Source organism: Oncorhynchus mykiss, chromosome 25, assembly GCF_057628025.1.
Source record: "Oncorhynchus mykiss isolate SJ-2025 chromosome 25, ASM5762802v1, whole genome shotgun sequence".
Classification (NCBI taxonomy): Eukaryota; Metazoa; Chordata; class Actinopteri; order Salmoniformes; family Salmonidae; genus Oncorhynchus; species Oncorhynchus mykiss.
In genome coordinates, this window is record NC_143046.1 from 14,836,688 (window position 1) to 14,856,220 (window position 19,533).

The following is a 19,533-nucleotide window of genomic DNA, read 5'->3' on the forward strand; positions in this document are numbered from 1 at the left end:
CTCAGCTGGTCAACATGTACTGGTATGTACCAGTATAAACTAATACACTCTGGTTCTGGTCTCAGCTGGTCAACATGTACTGGTATGTACCAGTATAAACTAGGTTAATACACTCTGGTTCTGGTCTCAGCTGGTCAACATGTACTGGTATGTACCAGTATAAACTAGGTTAATACACTCTGGTTCTGGTCTCAGCTGGTCAACATGTACTGGTATGTACCAGTATAAACTAGACATTTAATACACTCTGGTTCTGGTCTCAGCTGGTCAACATGTACTGGTATGTACCAGTATAAACTAGGTTAATACACTCTGGTTCTGGTCTCAGCTGGTCAACATGTACTGGTATGTACCAGTATAAACTAGGTTAATACACTCTGGTTCTGGTCTCAGCTGGTCAACATGTACTGGTATGTACCAGTATAAACTAATACACTGTGGTTCTGGTCTCAGCTGGTCAACATGTACTGGTATGTACCAGTATAAACTAGACATTTAATACACTCTGGTTCTGGTCTCAGCTGGTCAACATGTACTGGTATGTACCAGTATAAACTAGACATTTAATACACTCTGGTTCTGGTCTCAGCTGGTCAACATGTACTGGTATGTACCAGTATAAACTAGACATTTAATACACTCTGGTTCTGGTCTCAGCTGGTCAACATGTACTGGTATGTACCAGTATAAACTAGGTTAATACACTCTGGTTCTGGTCTCAGCTGGTCAACATGTACTGGTATGTACCAGTATAAACTAATACACTCTGGTTCTGGTCTCAGCTGGTCAACATGTACTGGTATGTACCAGTATATACTAATACACTCTGGTTCTGGTCTCAGCTGGTCAACATGTACTGGTAGGTACCAGTATAAACTAGACATTTAATACACTCTGGTTCTGGTCTCAGCTGGTCAACATGTACTGGTATGTACCAGTATAAACTAATACACTCTGGTTCTGGTCTCACCTGGTATTAAGGACATTTAAATATTTTGTCACTTGTCTCACCTGGTGTGTAGTGTGTATTCTGTGTTCTGTAGACTTTGTAGGAACTTGGACTAGTTTCTCAACTGGTATGTAGTGTATATTCAGTGTGTATAACTTGGACTAGTTTCTCAACTGGTATGTAGTGTATATTCAGTGTGTATAACTTGGACTAGTTTCTCAACTGGTCTGTAGTGTATATTCAGTGTGTATAACTGGGACTAGTATCTCACCTGGTTTCCAGTGGAACATTACTATTCAGTACCCAGCTGTCCTGTAGCTGTACAGACTCTGGTGAGGTGGGCCCATCCCCTGGTACCGGAGGGGGGGCATGGATGGTGTTCCTACCCCCTCTTAGGGTGTTCCTGTTCAGGCTGTTGGCTGAGGAGTGGTGGTGGTGGTGGGAAAGGGTCTGGTGGTTGTGAGGGGGAGGCAGGGGGGGTCGCAGGGTGGAACCACTAAGGTGGTTAGGAGCTCCTGGACAGAGCGAGGGAGAGAAAAAAATGAGATGGTTATTCAGAAATAATGAAAGCATGGTGATCCCCATTTCTATTGTGGTCAGATTGAGGAATAGAAGGGGAGAGGAGAGGAGAGGAGTGGAAAGGAGAGGAGAGGAGAGGAAAGGAGGGGAGAGGAAAGGAGGGAAGAGGTAAGGAAAGGAGGGGAGGGGAGAGGAAATGGATATGAAGGGAGAGCAAAGGAGAGGAGAGGTGAGGAAAGGAGGGGAGAGGAAAGGAGGGGAGAGGAGAGGAGAGGAGAGGAGAGGAGAGGAGAGGAAAGGAGAGGAAAGGAAAGGAAAGGAAAGGAGAGGAGAGGAGAGGAGAGGAAAGGAAAGCAGAGGAGAGGAGAGGAGAGGAAAGGAGAGGAGAGGAGAGGAGAAGAGGAGAGGAGAGGAGAGGAGAGGAGAGGAGAGGAGAGGAGAGGAGAGGAGAGGAGAGGAGAGGAAAGGAGAGGAAAGGAGAGGAGAGTAAAGGAGAGGAGAGGAGAGGAAAGGAGAGGAGAGGAGAGGAAAGGAGAGTAAAGGAGAGGAAAGGAAAGGAAAGGAAAGGAGAGGAGAGGAGATGAGAGGAAAGGAGAGTAAAGGAGAGGAGAGGAAAGGAAAGGAAAGGAGAGGAGAGGAGAGTAAAGGAGAGGAGAGGAAAGGAAAGGAGAGGAGAGGAGAGGAGAGGAGAGGAGAGGAGAGGAGAGGAGAGGAGAGGAGAGGAGAGGAGAGGAGAGGAGAGGAGGGGAGAGGGGAGGAGAGGAGAGGATAGGAAAGGAGAGTAAAGGAAAGGAGAGTAAAGGAAAGGAGAGGAGAGGAAAGCAGAGGAGAGGAAAGGAGAGGAGAGGAAAGGAAAGGAGCGGAGAGGAGAGGAGAGGAGAGGAAATGAGAGTAAAGGAAATGAGAGGAGAGGAGAGGAAAGGAGAGTAAAGGAGAGAAGAGGAATGGAAAGGAGAGGAGAGGAGAGGAGAGGAGAGGAAAGGAAAGGAAAGGAGAGGAGAGGAGAGGAGAGGAAAGGAGAGGAGAGAAGAGGAGAGTAAAGGAGAGTAAAGGAAAGGAGAGGAGCGGAGAGGAGAGGGATGGAGAGTTAAGGAGAGGAAAGGAAAGGAGAGGAGAGGAGAGGAGAGGAAAGGAGAGGAGAGGAAAGGAGAGGAGAGGAGAGTAAAGGAGAGGAGAGGAGAGGAAAGGAGAGGAGAGGAGAGGAAAGGAGAGTAAAGGAAAGGAGAGGAAAGGAAAGGAAAGGAAAGGAAGGAGAGGAGAGGAGATGAGAGGAAAGGAGAGTAAAGGAGAGGAGAGGAAAGGAAAGAAAAGGAGAGGAGAGGAGAGGAGAGTAAAGGAGTGGAGAGGAAAGGAAAGGAAAGGAAAGGAGAGGAGAGGAGAGGAGAGGAGAGGAGAGGAGGGGAGAGGGGAGGAGAGGAGAGGAGAGGAGAGGAGAGGAGAGGAGAGGAGAGGAGAGGAGAGGAGAGGATAGGAAAGGAGAGTAAAGGAAAGGAGAGGAGAGGAAAGGAGAGGAGAGGAAAGGAGAGGAGAGGAGAGGAAGGGAAAGGAGAGGAGAGGCGAGGTGAGGAGAGGAAAGGAAAGGAGAGGAGAGGAGAGGAGAGGAAAGGAGAGGAGAGAAGAGGAGAGTAAAGGAGAGTAAAGGAAAGGAGAGGAGCGGAGAGGAGAGGGATGGAGAGTTAAGGAGAGGAAAGGAAAGGAGAGGAGAGGAGAGGAGAGGAAAGGAGAGGAGAGGAAAGGAGAGGAGAGGAGAGTAAAGGAGAGGAGAGGAGAGGAAAGGAGAGGAGAGGAGAGGAAAGGAGAGTAAAGGAAAGGAGAGGAAAGGAAAGGAAAGGAAAGGAAGGAGAGGAGAGGAGATGAGAGGAAAGGAGAGTAAAGGAGAGGAGAGGAAAGGAAAGAAAAGGAGAGGAGAGGAGAGGAGAGTAAAGGAGTGGAGAGGAAAGGAAAGGAAAGGAAAGGAGAGGAGAGGAGAGGAGAGGAGAGGAGAGGAGGGGAGAGGGGAGGAGAGGAGAGGAGAGGAGAGGAGAGGAGAGGAGAGGAGAGGAGAGGAGAGGATAGGAAAGGAGAGTAAAGGAAAGGAGAGGAGAGGAAAGGAGAGGAGAGGAAAGGAGAGGAGAGGAGAGGAAAGGAAAGGAGAGGAGAGGCGAGGTGAGGAGAGGAGAGGAGAGGAAATGAGAGTAAAGGAAATGAGAGGAGAGGAGAGGAAAGGAGAGTAAAGGAGAGAAGAGGAAAGGAAAGGAGAGGAGAGGAGAGGAGAGGAGAGGAGAGGAAAGGAGAGTAAAGGAAATGAGAGGAGAGAAGAGGAGAGGAAAGGAAAGGAAAGGAGAGGAGAGGAGAGGAAAGGAGAGGAAAGGAAAGGAAAGGAGAGGAGAGGAGAGGAGAGGAGAGGAGAGGAGAGGAGAGGAAAGGAGAGGAGAGGAGAGGGGACAGGAAGGGAGGGAAGTGGAGAGGAAGGGAGAGGAGAGGAGGGGAGAGGAGAGGAGGGAAGGGGAGAGGAAGGGAGAGGAGAGGAAGGGAGAGGAGGGGAGAGGAGATGAGAGGAAAGGAAAGGAGAGTAAAGGAAAGTAGAGGAGAGGAGAGTAAAGGAAAGGAGAGGAAAGGAAAGGAGAGGAGAGGAGAAGAGGAGAGGAGAGTAAAGGAAAGGAGAGGAAAGGAAAGGAGAGGAGGGGAGAGGAGAGTAAAGGAAAGTAGAGGAGAGGAGAGGAGAGGAGAGGAGAGAAGAGGAGAGGAGAGGATAGGAGGGGAGAGGGGAGAGGAAGGGAGAGTAGAGGAGAGGAGAGTAAAGGAAAGGAGAGGAACGGAAGGGAGAGGAGAGGAGAGGAGAGTAAAGGAAAGGAGAGGAAAGGAGAGGAGAGGAGAGGAAAGGAGAGGAGAGGAGAGGAGAGGAGAGGAGAGGAGAGGAGAGGAAAGGAAAGGAGAGGAGAGGAGAGGAGAGGAGAGGAGACGAAGGGAGAGGAGGGGAGGGGGGAGCGAAGGAGAGGAAGAGGGAGAGGAGGGGAACGAGAGGCCTGATACTGGTGGCTCTGAGAGAGGGGAATGAACAGATGTTTATAAAGGGAAAGAGAGATGGAAGGGAGGAGAGGAGGGACCTCTCTACACAGGACAGACACTTCACATCTGTGTATACACAAAGACTCTCCTGAGAGGGCAGACAGGCACACACACACACACACACACACACACACACACACACACACACACACACACACACACACACACACACACACACACACACACACACACACACACACACACACACAAAGACACACAAATGTGGAGGATGATGGAGTTTGATAGTCATGATGTGTTGTCCTCCTCCCGTCTCATCCTTCCGTTTCATCTACTCATCCTTTTTCATCACTCTGTTTCTCTCCCTTTGTCTTCATCCCTGCATCATTGCAGCAGATGTTAATAGCTGTGAAACCATGTGAGTAAATGCTACTATTTACATTTCAAACAGACACACACACACACACACTTACGCACACACACAAACACACACACACCATCTGTTTAAATTATTGTATTTATATTCTGTCTCTCCCTCTCAAATCTGCCGATAAAAATGCATTGCATTTCTCAAATCTCCCTTTCGATGAATATAACAAAAAGTATTCATTCAAATTCTACTGAATTATATATATAGCACTTTCAATAGCAGAAGCATGTGGTTTCTGAGTTCTAGTTTACAAGTAGACAGTCTCCTGAGGGTTGGGGTGTCTGAGTTCTAGTTTACAAGTAGTCAGTCTCCAGAGGGTTGGGGTTTCTGAGTTCTAGTTTACAAGTAGACAGTCTCCAGGGGGTTGGGGTGTCTGAGTTCTAGTTTACAAGTAGACAGTCTCCAGAGGGTTGGGGTTTCTGAGTTCTAGTTTACAAGTAGACAGTCTCCAGAGGGTTGGGGTTTCTGAGTTCTAGTTTACAAGTAGACAGTCTCCAGAGGGTTGGGGTGTCTGAGTTCTAGTTTACAAGTAGACAGTCTCCAGAGGGTTGGGGTTTCTGAGTTCTAGTTTACAAGTAGACAGTCTCCAGGGGGTTGGGGTTTCTGAGTTCTAGTTTACAAGTAGTCAGTCTCCTGAGGGTTGGGGTGTCTGAGTTCTAGTTTACAAGTAGTCAGTCTCCAGAGGGTTGGGGTTTCTGAGTTCTAGTTTACAAGTAGACAGTCTCCAGGGGGTTGGGGTGTCTGAGTTCTAGTTTACAAGTAGACAGTCTCCAGAGGGTTGGGGTGTCTGAGTTCTAGTTTACAAGTAGACAGTCTCCTGAGGGTTGGGGTTTCTGAGTTCTAGTTTACAAGTAGACAGTCTCCAGGGGGTTGGGGTGTCTGAGTTCTAGTTTACAAGTAGACAGTCTCCAGGGGGTTGGGGTGTCTGAGTTCTAGTTTACAAGTAGTCAGTCTCCTGAGGGTTGGGGTGTCTGAGTTCTAGTTTCCAAGTAGTCAGTCTCCTGAGGGTTGGGGTGTCTGAGTTCTAGTTTACAAGTAGACAGTCTCCAGAGGGTTGGGGTGTCTGAGTTTTAGTTTACAAGTAGACAGTCTCCAGAGGGTTGGGGTGTCTGAGTTCTAGTTTACAAGTAGACAGTCTCCAGAGGGTTGGGGTGTCTGAGTTCTAGTTTACAAGTAGACAGTCTCCTGAGGGTTGGGGTTTCTGAGTTCTAGTTTACAAGTAGACAGTCTCCAGGGGGTTGGGGTGTCTGAGTTCTAGTTTACAAGTAGACAGTCTCCAGGGGGTTGGGGTGTCTGAGTTCTAGTTTACAAGTAGTCAGTCTCCTGAGGGTTGGGGTGTCTGAGTTCTAGTTTCCAAGTAGTCAGTCTCCTGAGGGTTGGGGTGTCTGAGTTCTAGTTTACAAGTAGACAGTCTCCAGAGGGTTGGGGTGTCTGAGTTTTAGTTTACAAGTAGACAGTCTCCAGAGGGTTGGGGTGTCTGAGTTCTAGTTTACAAGTAGACAGTCTCCAGAGGGTTGGGGTGTCTGAGTTCTAGTTTACAAGTAGACAGTCTCCTGAGGGTTGGGGTGTCTGAGTTCTAGTTTACAAGTAGTCAGTCTCCAGAAGGTTGGGGTGTCTGAGTTCTAGTTTACAAGTAGTCAGTCTCCTGAGGGTTGGGGTGTCTGAGTTCTAGTTTACAAGTAGTCAGTCTCCTGAGGGTTGGGGTGTCTGAGTTCTAGTTTACAAGTAGACAGTCTCCAGAGGGTTGGGGTGTCTGAGTTCTAGTTTACAAGTAGACAGTCTCCAGAGGGTTGGGGTGTCTGAGTTCTAGTTTACAAGTAGACAGTCTCCAGAGGGTTGGGGTGTCTGAGTTCTAGTTTACAAGTAGACAGTCTCCTGAGGGTTGGGGTGTCTGAGTTCTAGTTTACAAGTAGACAGTCTCCAGAGGGTTGGGGTGTCTGAGTTCTAGTTTACAAGTAGACAGTCTCCAGAGGGTTGGGGTGTCTGTGTTCTAGTTTACAAGTACACAGTCTCCTGAGGGTTGGGGTGTCTGAGTTCTAGTTTACAAGTAGACAGTCTCCAGAGGGTTGGGGTGTCTGTGTTCTAGTTTACAAGTAGACAGTCTCCAGAGGGTTGGGGTGTCTGTGTTCTAGTTTACAAGTAGACAGTCTCCAGAGGGTTGGGGTGTCTGTGTTCTAGTTTACAAGTAGACAGTCTCCTGAGGGTTGGGGTGTCTGAGTTCTAGTTTCCAAGTAGTCAGTCTCCTGAGGGTTGGGGTGTCTGAGTTCTAGTTTACAAGTAGACAGTCTCCTGAGGGTTGGGGTGTCTGAGTTCTAGTTTACAAGTAGACTGTCTCCAGAGGGTTGGGGTGTCTGAGTTTTAGTTTACAAGTAGACAGTCTCCAGAGGGTTGGGGTGTCTGAGTTCTAGTTTACAAGTAGACAGTCTCCAGAGGGTTGGGGTGTCTGAGTTCTAGTTTACAAGTAGACAGTCTCCAGGGGGTTGGGGTGTCTGTGTTCTAGTTTACAAGTAGACAGTCTCCAGAGGGTTGGGGTGTCTGAGTTCTAGTTTACAAGTAGACAGTCTCCAGAGGGTTGGGGTGTCTGAGTTCTAGTTTACAAGTAGACAGTCTCCAGGGGGTTGGGGTGTCTGTGTTCTAGTTTACAAGTAGACAGTCTCCAGAGGGTTGGGGTGTCTGAGTTCTAGTTTACAAGTAGACAGTCTCCAGAGGGTTGGGGTGTCTGAGTTCTAGTTTACAAGTAGACAGTCTCCAGAGGGTTGGGGTGTCTGTGTTCTAGTTTACAAGTAGACAGTCTCCAGAGGGTTGGGGTTTAGTTTGTGTGACTTTTTTCAAAGCCCAGGTTACAATCTTGTGAGTATAAAAAAAATACAAAAAATGTTATATATTCGTAGGTGTGTGTTTTTAGAAATAGACCAGCACTTACACTGCTTGCGTTCTCCAGAATATATTCCACTGGTGTGATATGTTAGCCACCGAATTCTCTACTACAGAGATGCTAGCCTGTTAGCTTGCTAGAGAGCTAGACCAAAGCATTAATTCTACAGTGATGCTAGCATGTTAGCCTGCTAGAGAGCTAGACCAAAGCATTAATTCTACAGCGATGTTATCCTGCTAGAGAGCTAGACCAAAGCATTAATTCTACAGTGATGCTAGCCTGTTAGCCTGCTAGAGAGCTAGACCAAAGCATTAATTCTACAGCGATGTTATCCTGCTAGAGAGCTAGACCAAAGCATTAATTCTACAGCGATGCTAGCCTGTTAGCCTGCTAGAGAGCTAGAGCAAAGCATTAATTCTACAGGGATGTTAGCCTGCTAGAGAGCTAGACCAAAGCATTAATTCTACAGCAATGCTAGCCTGTTAGCCAGCTAGAGATCTAGACTAAAGCAGTATGCCAGGGTATGCAGACACCAGCAGAATGAGGCAGGGGCTCTCCATGGCACGTTAACTTCACTGTGTGTGTGTGTGTGTGTGTGTGTGTGTGTGTGTGTGTGTGTGTGTGTGTGTGTGTGTGTGTGTGTGTGTGTGTGTGTGTGTGTGTTAAGCCCTTTGCAGTGAGAACCATGGGAAGCTGTTTGTTTTCCAGGCTCTGGCCGGGTAAACTGTTTATTGACATTTTCTCTGGTTCAACACAATGAGGCGCATGGTGGGGCATGTGTGCGTGTGCGCAAAAAAACCCTACTTCAGCAGTTTAAAAGAAATCAGCATAGGGCTCAACTCAGGGGAGTTCTCTTGTTCTTACTCTCCATCCTCTCTGTCTCGCTCTCCCATCTGTCTCTCAGTTCAACCTCTCTCTCTCTCTCTCTAAACATTCATCCCAGCAGATACAAGTTGTACCTTCCCTTCCTAGCAAGTAGCTAGCGACCCTCTCGCTAAAAATAGGTAGCGCTCCCTATGCATAATGAATGGGCCTCGGAACCGCAGCGCTAATGCTAGCTCTTTCTAGGAGCGATCAGACGCGCTACATTTGGCCTGAGACTCTTCTCCCTCTCTGAGAGTGTGTGTCTGAGAATGTTCAGAGCAGGTGCTCTGAGCCAGACCCAATTCCAAACCCTGAACCCCATTTAGTTTTCCATTTCCACTTGCTGAACAGAAATACAAGTGTGTAAATGCATGCGTGTGTGCTTATGTCTGTGATCATGAGTGTGTGCGTGTGTGTGTCATGTAGAGTGGACGCTGAGCAGGAAATGAGACGAACCAAGCCATGCAGAAACTAACAAGAGAGATAATCCCCAGGAAGTCACACGCTGGGTGGGTGTGTCTGTCTGTCTGTTTGTGTGTGGGAGAGGGTGTGTGTCTGTGTACTTATTTGTGTTTACTCTTGTTTGTGTCTGTGGTCGCTGGTGTGTGTGTTTGTACCAGAGGAGGCTGGTGGTAGGCGCTATAGGAGGACAGGCTCATTGTAACGACTGGAATGGAATAAATGGAATGTAGTTAAACATGAGGTTTCCATGTGTTTGATGTGTTTGGCTCTGTTCCATTTATTTCATTCCAGACATTACAATGAGCCTGTCCTCCTATAGCTCCTCCCACAAGCCTCCTTTGGTGTGTACATATATTGTGTATCTCTCTCTTCCCCAAGCTCTCTGTTATGTTGCAGTGCCTTGTGTATCTCTCTCTTCCCCAAGCTCTCTGTTATGTTACAGTGACTTGTGTGTCTCTCTCTTCCCCAAGCTCTCTGTCATGTTACAGTGCCTTGTGTGTCTCTCCCTTCCCCAAGCTCTCTGTTATGTTACAGTGCCTTGCGTCTCTCTCTTCCCCAAGCTATATGTTATGTTACAGTGCCTTGTGTGTCTCTCTCTTCCCCAAGCTCTCTGTTATGTTACAGTGCCATGTGTGTGTCTGTGTGTCAGTACCAGTGTATTTCTTCTCCAGCAGTGTAGTCAGGTAGGTAATGGATGTATCTGTAACTCCTCCATAGTGATTGATGTCTCTCCACCAGTGTAAGGTAGGTAACTCCTCCTCCATAGTGATTGATGTCTCTCCACCAGTGTAAGTTAGGTAACTCCTCCTCCATAGTGATTATGTCTCTCCACCAGTGTAAGGTAGGTAACTCCTCCTCCATAGTGAGTGATGTCTCTCCACCAGTGTAAGTTAGGTAACTCCTCCTCCATAGTGATTATGTCTCTCCACCAGTGTAAGGTAGGTAACTCCTCCTCCATAGTGAGTGATGTCTCTCCACCAGTGTAAGTTAGGTAACTCCTCCTCCATAGTGATTAATGTCTCTCCACCAGTGTAAGGTAGGTAACTCCTCCTCCATAGTGATTATGTCTCTCCACCAGTGTAAGGTAGGTAACTCCTCCTCCATAGTGACTGATGTCTCTCCACCAGTGTAATGTAGGTAACTCCTCCTCCATAGTGATTGATGTTTCCCAGCTCTGTCCCAGCTCAGCCAGTAGCTGTGTGATGTTACATCACGTTAAAAGGCAGCTAATCAGGTTGCTGTTGAACCTGGGACACCTAGTCAGTTGTAATGATGATTTATACTGCATCCCAGTCACACCATAACTGCATTAAATACAGATTATATGCCAACACTAAACCCAGTAATACTGTTCTCTCTTCCCTGACTCAGTTTGCTAAATAAATCTGGCTGATTACATTGTGTGTGTGTGTGTGTATGTGTGTGTGTACTTTATGTTTGCCAAGGTTAGGATGAAGATACTATGATGCAATGATACTATGATATTATGATACAACGATACAATGATATTATAATATTATGATGCAGTGATATTATGATGCAATGATACTATAATATTATGATATTATGATACTATGATGCAATACACAATGACACAATGATATTATGATACAACGAGACTATGATACAATATACAATGACACTATGATATTATGATACAATGATACAATGATACAATGATACTAAGATGTTATGATACAATGATGCTATGATACAAGGATACTATGATACAATATATTATGATACAATGATACTATGATACAATGATAATATGAAACAATTGTACTATGATATTATGATTTAATGATGCAATATACAATGATACTATGATATTATGATACAATGATACTGTGATACAATTATACTATGATACAATGATAGTATGATATTATGATACAGTATACAATGATACTCTGATGCTAAGGTACAATGATATGATGATGCTATGATACAAGGATACTATGATACAATGATGCTATGATACAAGGATACTATGATACAATGATGCTATGATACAAGGATACTATGATACAATGATGCTATGATACAATGATACTATGATACAATGATGCTATGATACAAGGATACTATGATACAAGGATACTATGATACAATGATACTATGCTACAATGATGCTATGATACAAGGATACTATGATACAATGATGCAATATACAATAATATAATGGAGTTACAGTTCATTCTTTTCTGTCCCCTTTTTTAACATTCTCACACACACAACCTCGTTCTCTCACACACACAACCTCGTTCTCTCACACACACAACTTTGTTCTCTCTCACACAACTTCGTTCTCTCACACACACAACCTCGTTATCTCACAACCACAACCTCGTTCTCTCACACACAACCTCGTTCTCTCACACACAACCTCGTTCTCTCACACACACAACCTCGTTCTCTCACACACACAACCTCGTTCTCTCACACACACAACCTCGTTCTCTCACACACACAACCTCGTTCTCTCTCTCACACACACAATGTCGTTCTCTCTCACACACACAACCTCATTCTTTCTCTCTCACAAACAAATTCGTTCTTTCACACATCAAGCAAAACTGTCAGTAGCTTTTTGACTGGACAGAGATGGAGGGAGACAACAACAAAGTAATGAAGGGATGGAATGATGGAAGTGATTGACAGCTGTCTTACCGGAGGAGGGGGATTGGTGTCTGAGCAGGTATGAGTCATCGTGGGGGCGGGGCTCCAAGCGGGAGTGGGAGGAGTTATTCTCCAGCAGAGGCACCTGGCACTCCCTGAATGGTGGAGAGGAGGAGGAGGAGGGGCATAGGGATGAAGAGGGAGGGGCAGAGGGGGGGAGGAGGGAGGAGGTAGGGGGGATGGTGCAACCTGGAGGATGAAGGAAAAGAGAGAGGGAGATAGGGAAGGAGGAAGGGAGGGTTAGACATACTGATGGACAGTTGATTGACAGAGGGACACTAAAAAGAGGTACACACACTAATTCACACACACACACACACCCACCCACACACACCCCATCTCAGCAGCTTTACATAGTTGAGCCATGGGATGGAGGAGTCTTTGGACACATTGAGGCTGGTCCTTTACACTAAAGAGAGGGACAGGAGATGTGACATATTGAGGCTGGTCCTTTACACTAGAGAGAGGGGGATAGGAAACATTACAGTGACCGTATTACCGCCACACCGGCAGTCACGAGTCATGAAGGCAGTAAATTCCACATGACAGTTTAGTCACAGTAATTAGGCTTCTCTGATGCTGCTGCTGGTCATTGGTAGCCTACCAAACTTGCTAACTGCTTGGTACTCAGCAATCTATTGTCCCTCTAATCACTCTGACATCAATGCAAATGTAAAAAAAAAATTGAATCAAACACTTCATGAGAGCCCATGAGATGTTGTGAAACATTTTTTTGTAGGCTATGCAATTGCCGAGCAAACAGAGTGATGGCCTCTACTAAAAAGAGGATGATCCCATTAGCTTTCTATAGGCTAGGACTACTATATTTATTTATCAGTTTTCTATAGGCTAGGTTTACTATATTTATTTATCAGTTTTCTATAGGCTAGGTCTACTATATTTATTTATCCGTTTTCTATAGGCTAGGTCTACTATATTTATTTATTTATCAGCTTTCTATAGGCTAGGTCTACTATATTTATTTATCAGCTTTCTATAGGCTAGGTCTACTATATTTATTTATCAGTTTTCTATAGGCTAGGTTTACTATATTTATTTATCAGTTTTCTATAGGCTAGGTCTACTATATTTATTTATCCGTTTTCTATAGGCTAGGTCTACTATATTTATTTATATATCAACTTTCTATAGGCTAGGTCTACTATATTTATTTATCCGTTTTCTATAGGCTAGGTCTACTATATTTATTTATCCGTTTTCTATAGGCTAGGTCTACTATATTTATTTATTTATCAGCTTTCTATAGGCTAGGTCTACTATATTTATTTATCAGCTTTCTATAGGCTAGGACTACTATATTTATTTATCAGTTTTCTATAGACTAGGTCTACTATATTTATTTATCAGTTTTCTATAGACTAGGTCTACTATATTTATTTATATATCAGCTTTCTATAGACTAGGTCTACTATATTTATTTATATATCAGCTTTCTATAGACTAGGTCTACTATATTTATTTATCTATCAGCTTTCTATAGGCTAGGTCTACTATATTTATTTATCAGTTTTCTATAGACTAGGTCTACTATATTTATTTATCCGTTTTCTATAGGCTAGGTCTACTATATTTATTTATTTATCAGCTTTCTATAGGCTAGGTCTACTATATTTATTTATCAGCTTTCTATAGGCTAGGACTACTATATTTATTTATCAGTTTTCTATAGACTAGGTCTACTATATTTATTTATCAGTTTTCTATAGACTAGGTCTACTATATTTATTTATCAGCTTTCTATAGACTAGGTCTACTATATTTATTTATATATCAGCTTTCTATAGACTAGGTCTACTATATTTATTTATCTATCAGCTTTCTATAGGCTAGGTCTACTATATTTATTTATCAGTTTTCTATAGACTAGGTCTACTATATTTATTTATCAGTTTTCTATAGACTAGGTCTACTATATTTATTTATCAGCTTTCTATAGACTAGGTCTACTATATTTATTTATATATCAGCTTTCTATAGACTAGGTCTACTATATTTATTTATCTATCAGCTTTCTATAGGCTAGGTCTACTATATTTATTTATCAGTTTTCTATAGACTAGGTCTACTATATTTATTTATCCGTTTTCTATAGGCTAGGTCTACTATATTTATTTATTTATCAGCTTTCTATAGGCTAGGTCTACTATATTTATTTATCAGCTTTCTATAGGCTAGGTCTACTATATTTATTTATCAGTTTTCTATAGGCTAGGTCTACTATATTTATTCATCCGTTTTCTATAGGCTAGGTCTACTATATTTATTTATATATCAACTTTCTATAGGCTAGGTCTACTATATTTATTTATCCGTTTTCTATAGGCTAGGTCTACTATATTTATTTATCCGTTTTCTATAGGCTAGGTCTACTATATTTATTTATTTATCAGCTTTCTATAGGCTAGGACTACTATATTTATTTATCAGTTTTCTATAGGCTAGGTCTACTATATTTATCTATCAGCTTTCTATAGGCTAGGTCTACTATATTTATCTATCAGCTTTCTATAGGCTAGGTCTACTATATTTATTTATCAGTTTTCTATAGACTAGGTCTACTATATTTATTTATATATCAGCTTTCTATAGGCTAGGTCTACTATATTTATCTATCAGCTTTCTATAGGCTAGGTCTACTATATTTATCTATCAGCTTTCTATAGGCTAGGTCTACTATATTTATTTATCAGTTTTCTATAGGCTAGGTCTACTATATTTATTTATCAGTTTTCTATAGACTAGGTCTACTATATTTATTTATCAGTTTTCTATAGACTAGGTCTACTATATTTATTTATCAGCTTTCTATAGACTAGGTCTACTATATTTATTTATCAGTTTTCTATAGGCTAGGTCTACTATATTTATTTATATATCAACTTTCTATAGGCTAGGTCTACTATATTTATTTATATATCAACTTTCTATAGGCCAGATCTACTATATTTATCTATCAGCTTTCTATAGGCTAGGTCTACTATATTTATTTATCAGTTCTCTAGGCTAGGTCTACTATATTTATTTATCAGTTTTCTATAGGCTAGGTCTACTATATTTATTTATCAGTTTTCTATAGACTAGGTCTACTATATTTATTTATCAGTTTTCTATAGGCTAGGTCTACTATATTTATTTATCAGCTTTCTATAGACTAGGTCTACTATATTTATTTATATATCAGTTTTCTATAGGCTAGGTCTACTATATTTATCTATCAGCTTTCTATAGGCTAGGTCTACTATATTTATCTATCAGCTTTCTATAGGCTAGGTCTACTATATTTATTTATCAGTTTTCTATAGACTAGGTCTACTATATTTATTTATATATCAGCTTTCTATAGGCTAGGTCTACTATATTTATCTATCAGCTTTCTATAGGCTAGGTCTACTATATTTATCTATCAGCTTTCTATAGGCTAGGTCTACTATATTTATTTATCAGTTTTCTATAGGCTAGGTCTACTATATTTATATATCAGCTTTCTATAGACTAGATCTACTATATTTATTTATCAGCTTTCTATAGACTAGGACTACTATATTTATTTATATATCAACTTTCTATAGACTAGGTCTACTATATTTATTTATATATCAACTTTCTATAGACTAGGTCTACTATATTTATTTATATATCAGTTTTCTATAGGCTAGGTCTACTATATTTATTTATATATCAGTTTTCTATAGGCTAGGTTTACTATATTTATTTATCAGTTTTCTATAGGCTAGGTCTACTATATTTATTTATCAGTTTTCTATAGACTAGGTCTACTATATTTATTTATCAGTTTTCTATAGACTAGGACTACTATATTTATTTATCTATCAGCTTTCTATAGGCTAGGTCTACTATATTTATTTATCAGTTTTCTATAGACTAGGTCTACTATATTTATTTATCAGTTTTCTATAGACTAGGTCTACTATATTTATTTATCAGTTTTCTATAGGCTAGGTCTACTATATTTATTTATCAGTTTTCTATAGACTAGGTCTACTATATTTATTTATCAGTTTTCTATAGACTAGGACTACTATATTTATTTATCTATCAGCTTTCTATAGGCTAGGTCTACTATATTTATATATCAACTTTCTATAGGCTAGGTCTACTATATTTATTTATCTATCAGTTTTCTATAGGCTAGGTCTACTATATTTATTTATCTATCAGTTTTCTATAGACTAGGTCTACTATATTTATTTATATATCAACTTTCTATAGGCCAGATCTACTATATTTATTTATCAGTTTTCTATAGGCTAGGTCTACAATATTTATCTATCAGCTTTCTATAGGCTAGGTCTACTATATTTATTTATCAGTTTTCTATAGACTAGGTCTACTATATTTATTTATCAGTTTTCTATAGACTAGGTCTACTATATTAACTTATCAGCTTTCTATCAGCTTTCTATAGGCTAGGTCTACTATATTTATTTATATATCAACTTTCTATAGGCCAGATCTACTATATTTATTTATCAGTTTTCTATAGGCTAGGTCTACAATATTTATCTATCAGCTTTCTATAGGCTAGGTCTACTATATTTATTTATCAGTTTTCTATAGACTAGGTCTACTATATTTATCTATCAGTTTTCTATAGGCTAGGTCTACAATATTTATCTATCAGCTTTCTATAGGCTAGGTCTACTATATTTATTTATCAGCTTTCTATAGGCTAGGTCTACTATATTTATTTATATATCAACTTTCTATAGGCCAGATCTACTATATTTATTTATCAGTTTTCTATAGGCCAGATCTACTATATTTATCTATCAGTTTTCTATAGGCTAGGTCTACTATATTTATTTATTTATCAGCTTTCTATAGGCTAGGTCTACTATATTTATTTATCAGCTTTCTATAGACTAGGTCTACTATATTAACTTATCAGCTTTCTATCAGCTTTCTATAGGCTAGGTCTACTATATTTATTTATCAGCTTTCTATAGGCTAGGTCTACTATATTTATTTATATATCAACTTTCTATAGGCCAGATCTACTATATTTATTTATCAGTTTTCTATAGGCCAGATCTACTATATTTATTTATCAGCTTTCTATAGGCTAGGTCTACTATATTTATTTATCAGTTTTCTATAGGCCAGATCTACTATATTTATTTATCAGCTTTCTATAGGCTAGGTCTACTATATTTATTTATCAGTTTTCTATAGGCTAGGTCTACTATATTTATTTATCAGTTCTCTAGGCTAGGTCTACTATATTTATTTATATATCAGTTTTCTATAGGCCAGATCTACTATATTTATTTATCAGCTTTCTATAGGCTAGGTCTACTATATTTATTTATCAGTTTTCTATAGGCTAGGTCTACTATATTTATTTATCAGTTTTCTATAGGCCAGATCTACTATATTTATTTATCAGTTTTCTATAGGCCAGATCTACTATATTTATTTATCAGTTTTCTATAGGCCAGATCTACTATATTTATTTATCAGTTTTCTATAGACTAGGTCTACTATATTTATTTATCAGTTCTCTATAGACTAGGTCTACTATATTTATTTATCAGTTTTCTATAGGCTAGGTCTACTATATTTATCTATCAGCTTTCTATAGGCTAGGTCTACTATATTTATTTATATATCAACTTTCTATAGGCCAGATCTACTATATTTATCTATCAGTTTTCTATAGACTAGGTCTACTATATTTATTTATATATCAACTTTCTATAGGCTAGGTCTACTATATTTATTTATCAGTTTTCTATAGACTAGGTCTACTATATTAACTTATCAGCTTTCTATCAGCTTTCTATAGGCTAGGTCTACTATATTTATTTATCAGCTTTCTATAGGCTAGGTCTACTATATTTATTTATATATCAACTTTCTATAGGCCAGATCTACTATATTTATTTATCAGCTTTCTATAGACTAGGTCTACTATATTTATCTATCAGTTTTCTATAGACTAGGTCTACTATATTTATTTATATATCAGCTTTCTATAGACTAGGTCTACTATATTTATTTATCAGCTTTCTATAGGCTAGGACTACTATATTTATCTATCAGTTTTCTATAGACTAGGTCTACTATATTAACTTATCAGCTTTCTATAGGCTAGGTCTACTATATTTATTTATCAGTTTTCTATAGACTAGGTCTACTATATTTATTTATCTATCAGCTTTCTATAGGCCAGATCTACTATATTTATTTATTTATCAGCTTTCTATAGACTAGGTCTACTATATTTATTTATATATCAGCTTTCTATAGGCTAGGTCTACTATATTTATTTATTTATCAGCTTTCTATAGGCTAGGTCTACTATATTTATTTATCAGCTTTCTATAGGCTAGGTCTACTATATTTATTTATCAGCTTTCTATAGGCTAGGTCTACTATATTTATCTATCAGCTTTCTATAGGCTAGGTCTACTATATTTATTTATCAGCTTTCTATAGACTAGGTCTACTATATTTATCTATCAGCTTTCTATAGACTAGGTCTACTATATTTATTTATCAGTTTTCTATAGGCTAGGTCTACTATATTTATTTATCAGTTTTCTATAGACTAGGTCTACTATATTTATTTATCAGTTTTCTATAGACTAGGTCTACTATATTTATTTATCAGTTTTCTATAGACTAGGTCTACTATATTTATTTATCTATCAGCTTTCTATAGACTAGGTCTACTATATTTATTTATCAGTTTTCTATAGGCTAGGTCTACTATATTTATTTATCAGCTTTCTATAGGCTAGGTCTACTATATTTATTTATCAGCTTTCTATAGACTAGGTCTACTATATTTATTTATCAGCTTTCTATAGACTAGGACTACTATATTTATTTATCTATCAGCTTTCTATAGGCTAGGTCTACTATATTTATATATCAGCTTTCTATAGGCTAGGACTACTATATTTATTTATCTATCAGCTTTCTATAGGCTAGGTCTACTATATTTATTTATCTATCAGCTTTCTATAGGCTAGGACTACTATATTTATTTATCTATCAGCTTTCTATAGACTAGGTCTACTATATTTATTCATCAGTTCTCTAGGCTAGGTCTACTATATTTATTTATCAGTTTTCTATAGACTAGGACTACTATATTTATTTATCTATCAGCTTTCTATAGACTAGGTCTACTATATTTATTTATCAGTTCTCTAGGCTAGGACTACTATATTTATTTATCTATCAGCTTTCTATAGACTAGGTCTACTATATTTATTTATCAGTTCTCTAGGCTAGGACTACTATATTTATTTATCTATCAGCTTTCTATAGACTAGGTCTACTATATTTATTTATCAGTTCTCTAGGCTAGGACTACTATATTTATTTATCTATCAGCTTTCTATAGACTAGGTCTACTATATTTATTTATCAGTTCTCTAGGCTAGGACTACTATATTTATTTATCTATCAGCTTTCTATAGACTAGGTCTACTATATTTATATATCAGCTTTCTATAGGCTAGGACTACTATATTTATTTATCTATCAGCTTTCTATAGGCTAGGACTACTATATTTATTTATCTATCAGCTTTCTATAGACTAGGTCTACTATATTTATTTATCTATCAGCTTTCTATAGGCTAGGACTACTATATTTATTTATCTATCAGCTTTCTATAGACTAGGTCTACTATATTTATTTATCTATCAGCTTTCTATAGGCTAGGACTACTATATTTATTTATCTATCAGC

The 19,533-nt window shown here is 39.6% G+C and overlaps 1 protein-coding gene across 1 annotated transcript in view; it reads right to left on the bottom strand.

Moving 5' to 3' along the window:
• The window catches only part of LOC110504379 (teneurin-2), a 172,639-nt gene that overhangs the window by 135,528 nt on the left and 17,578 nt on the right, over window positions 1–19,533 (bottom strand). The window contains 2 exon segments of the mRNA XM_090221544.1: window positions 1,221–1,464; window positions 11,779–12,126. Of these exon segments, the coding sequence (XP_090077670.1) occupies window positions 1,221–1,464; window positions 11,779–12,126 (592 nt within the window).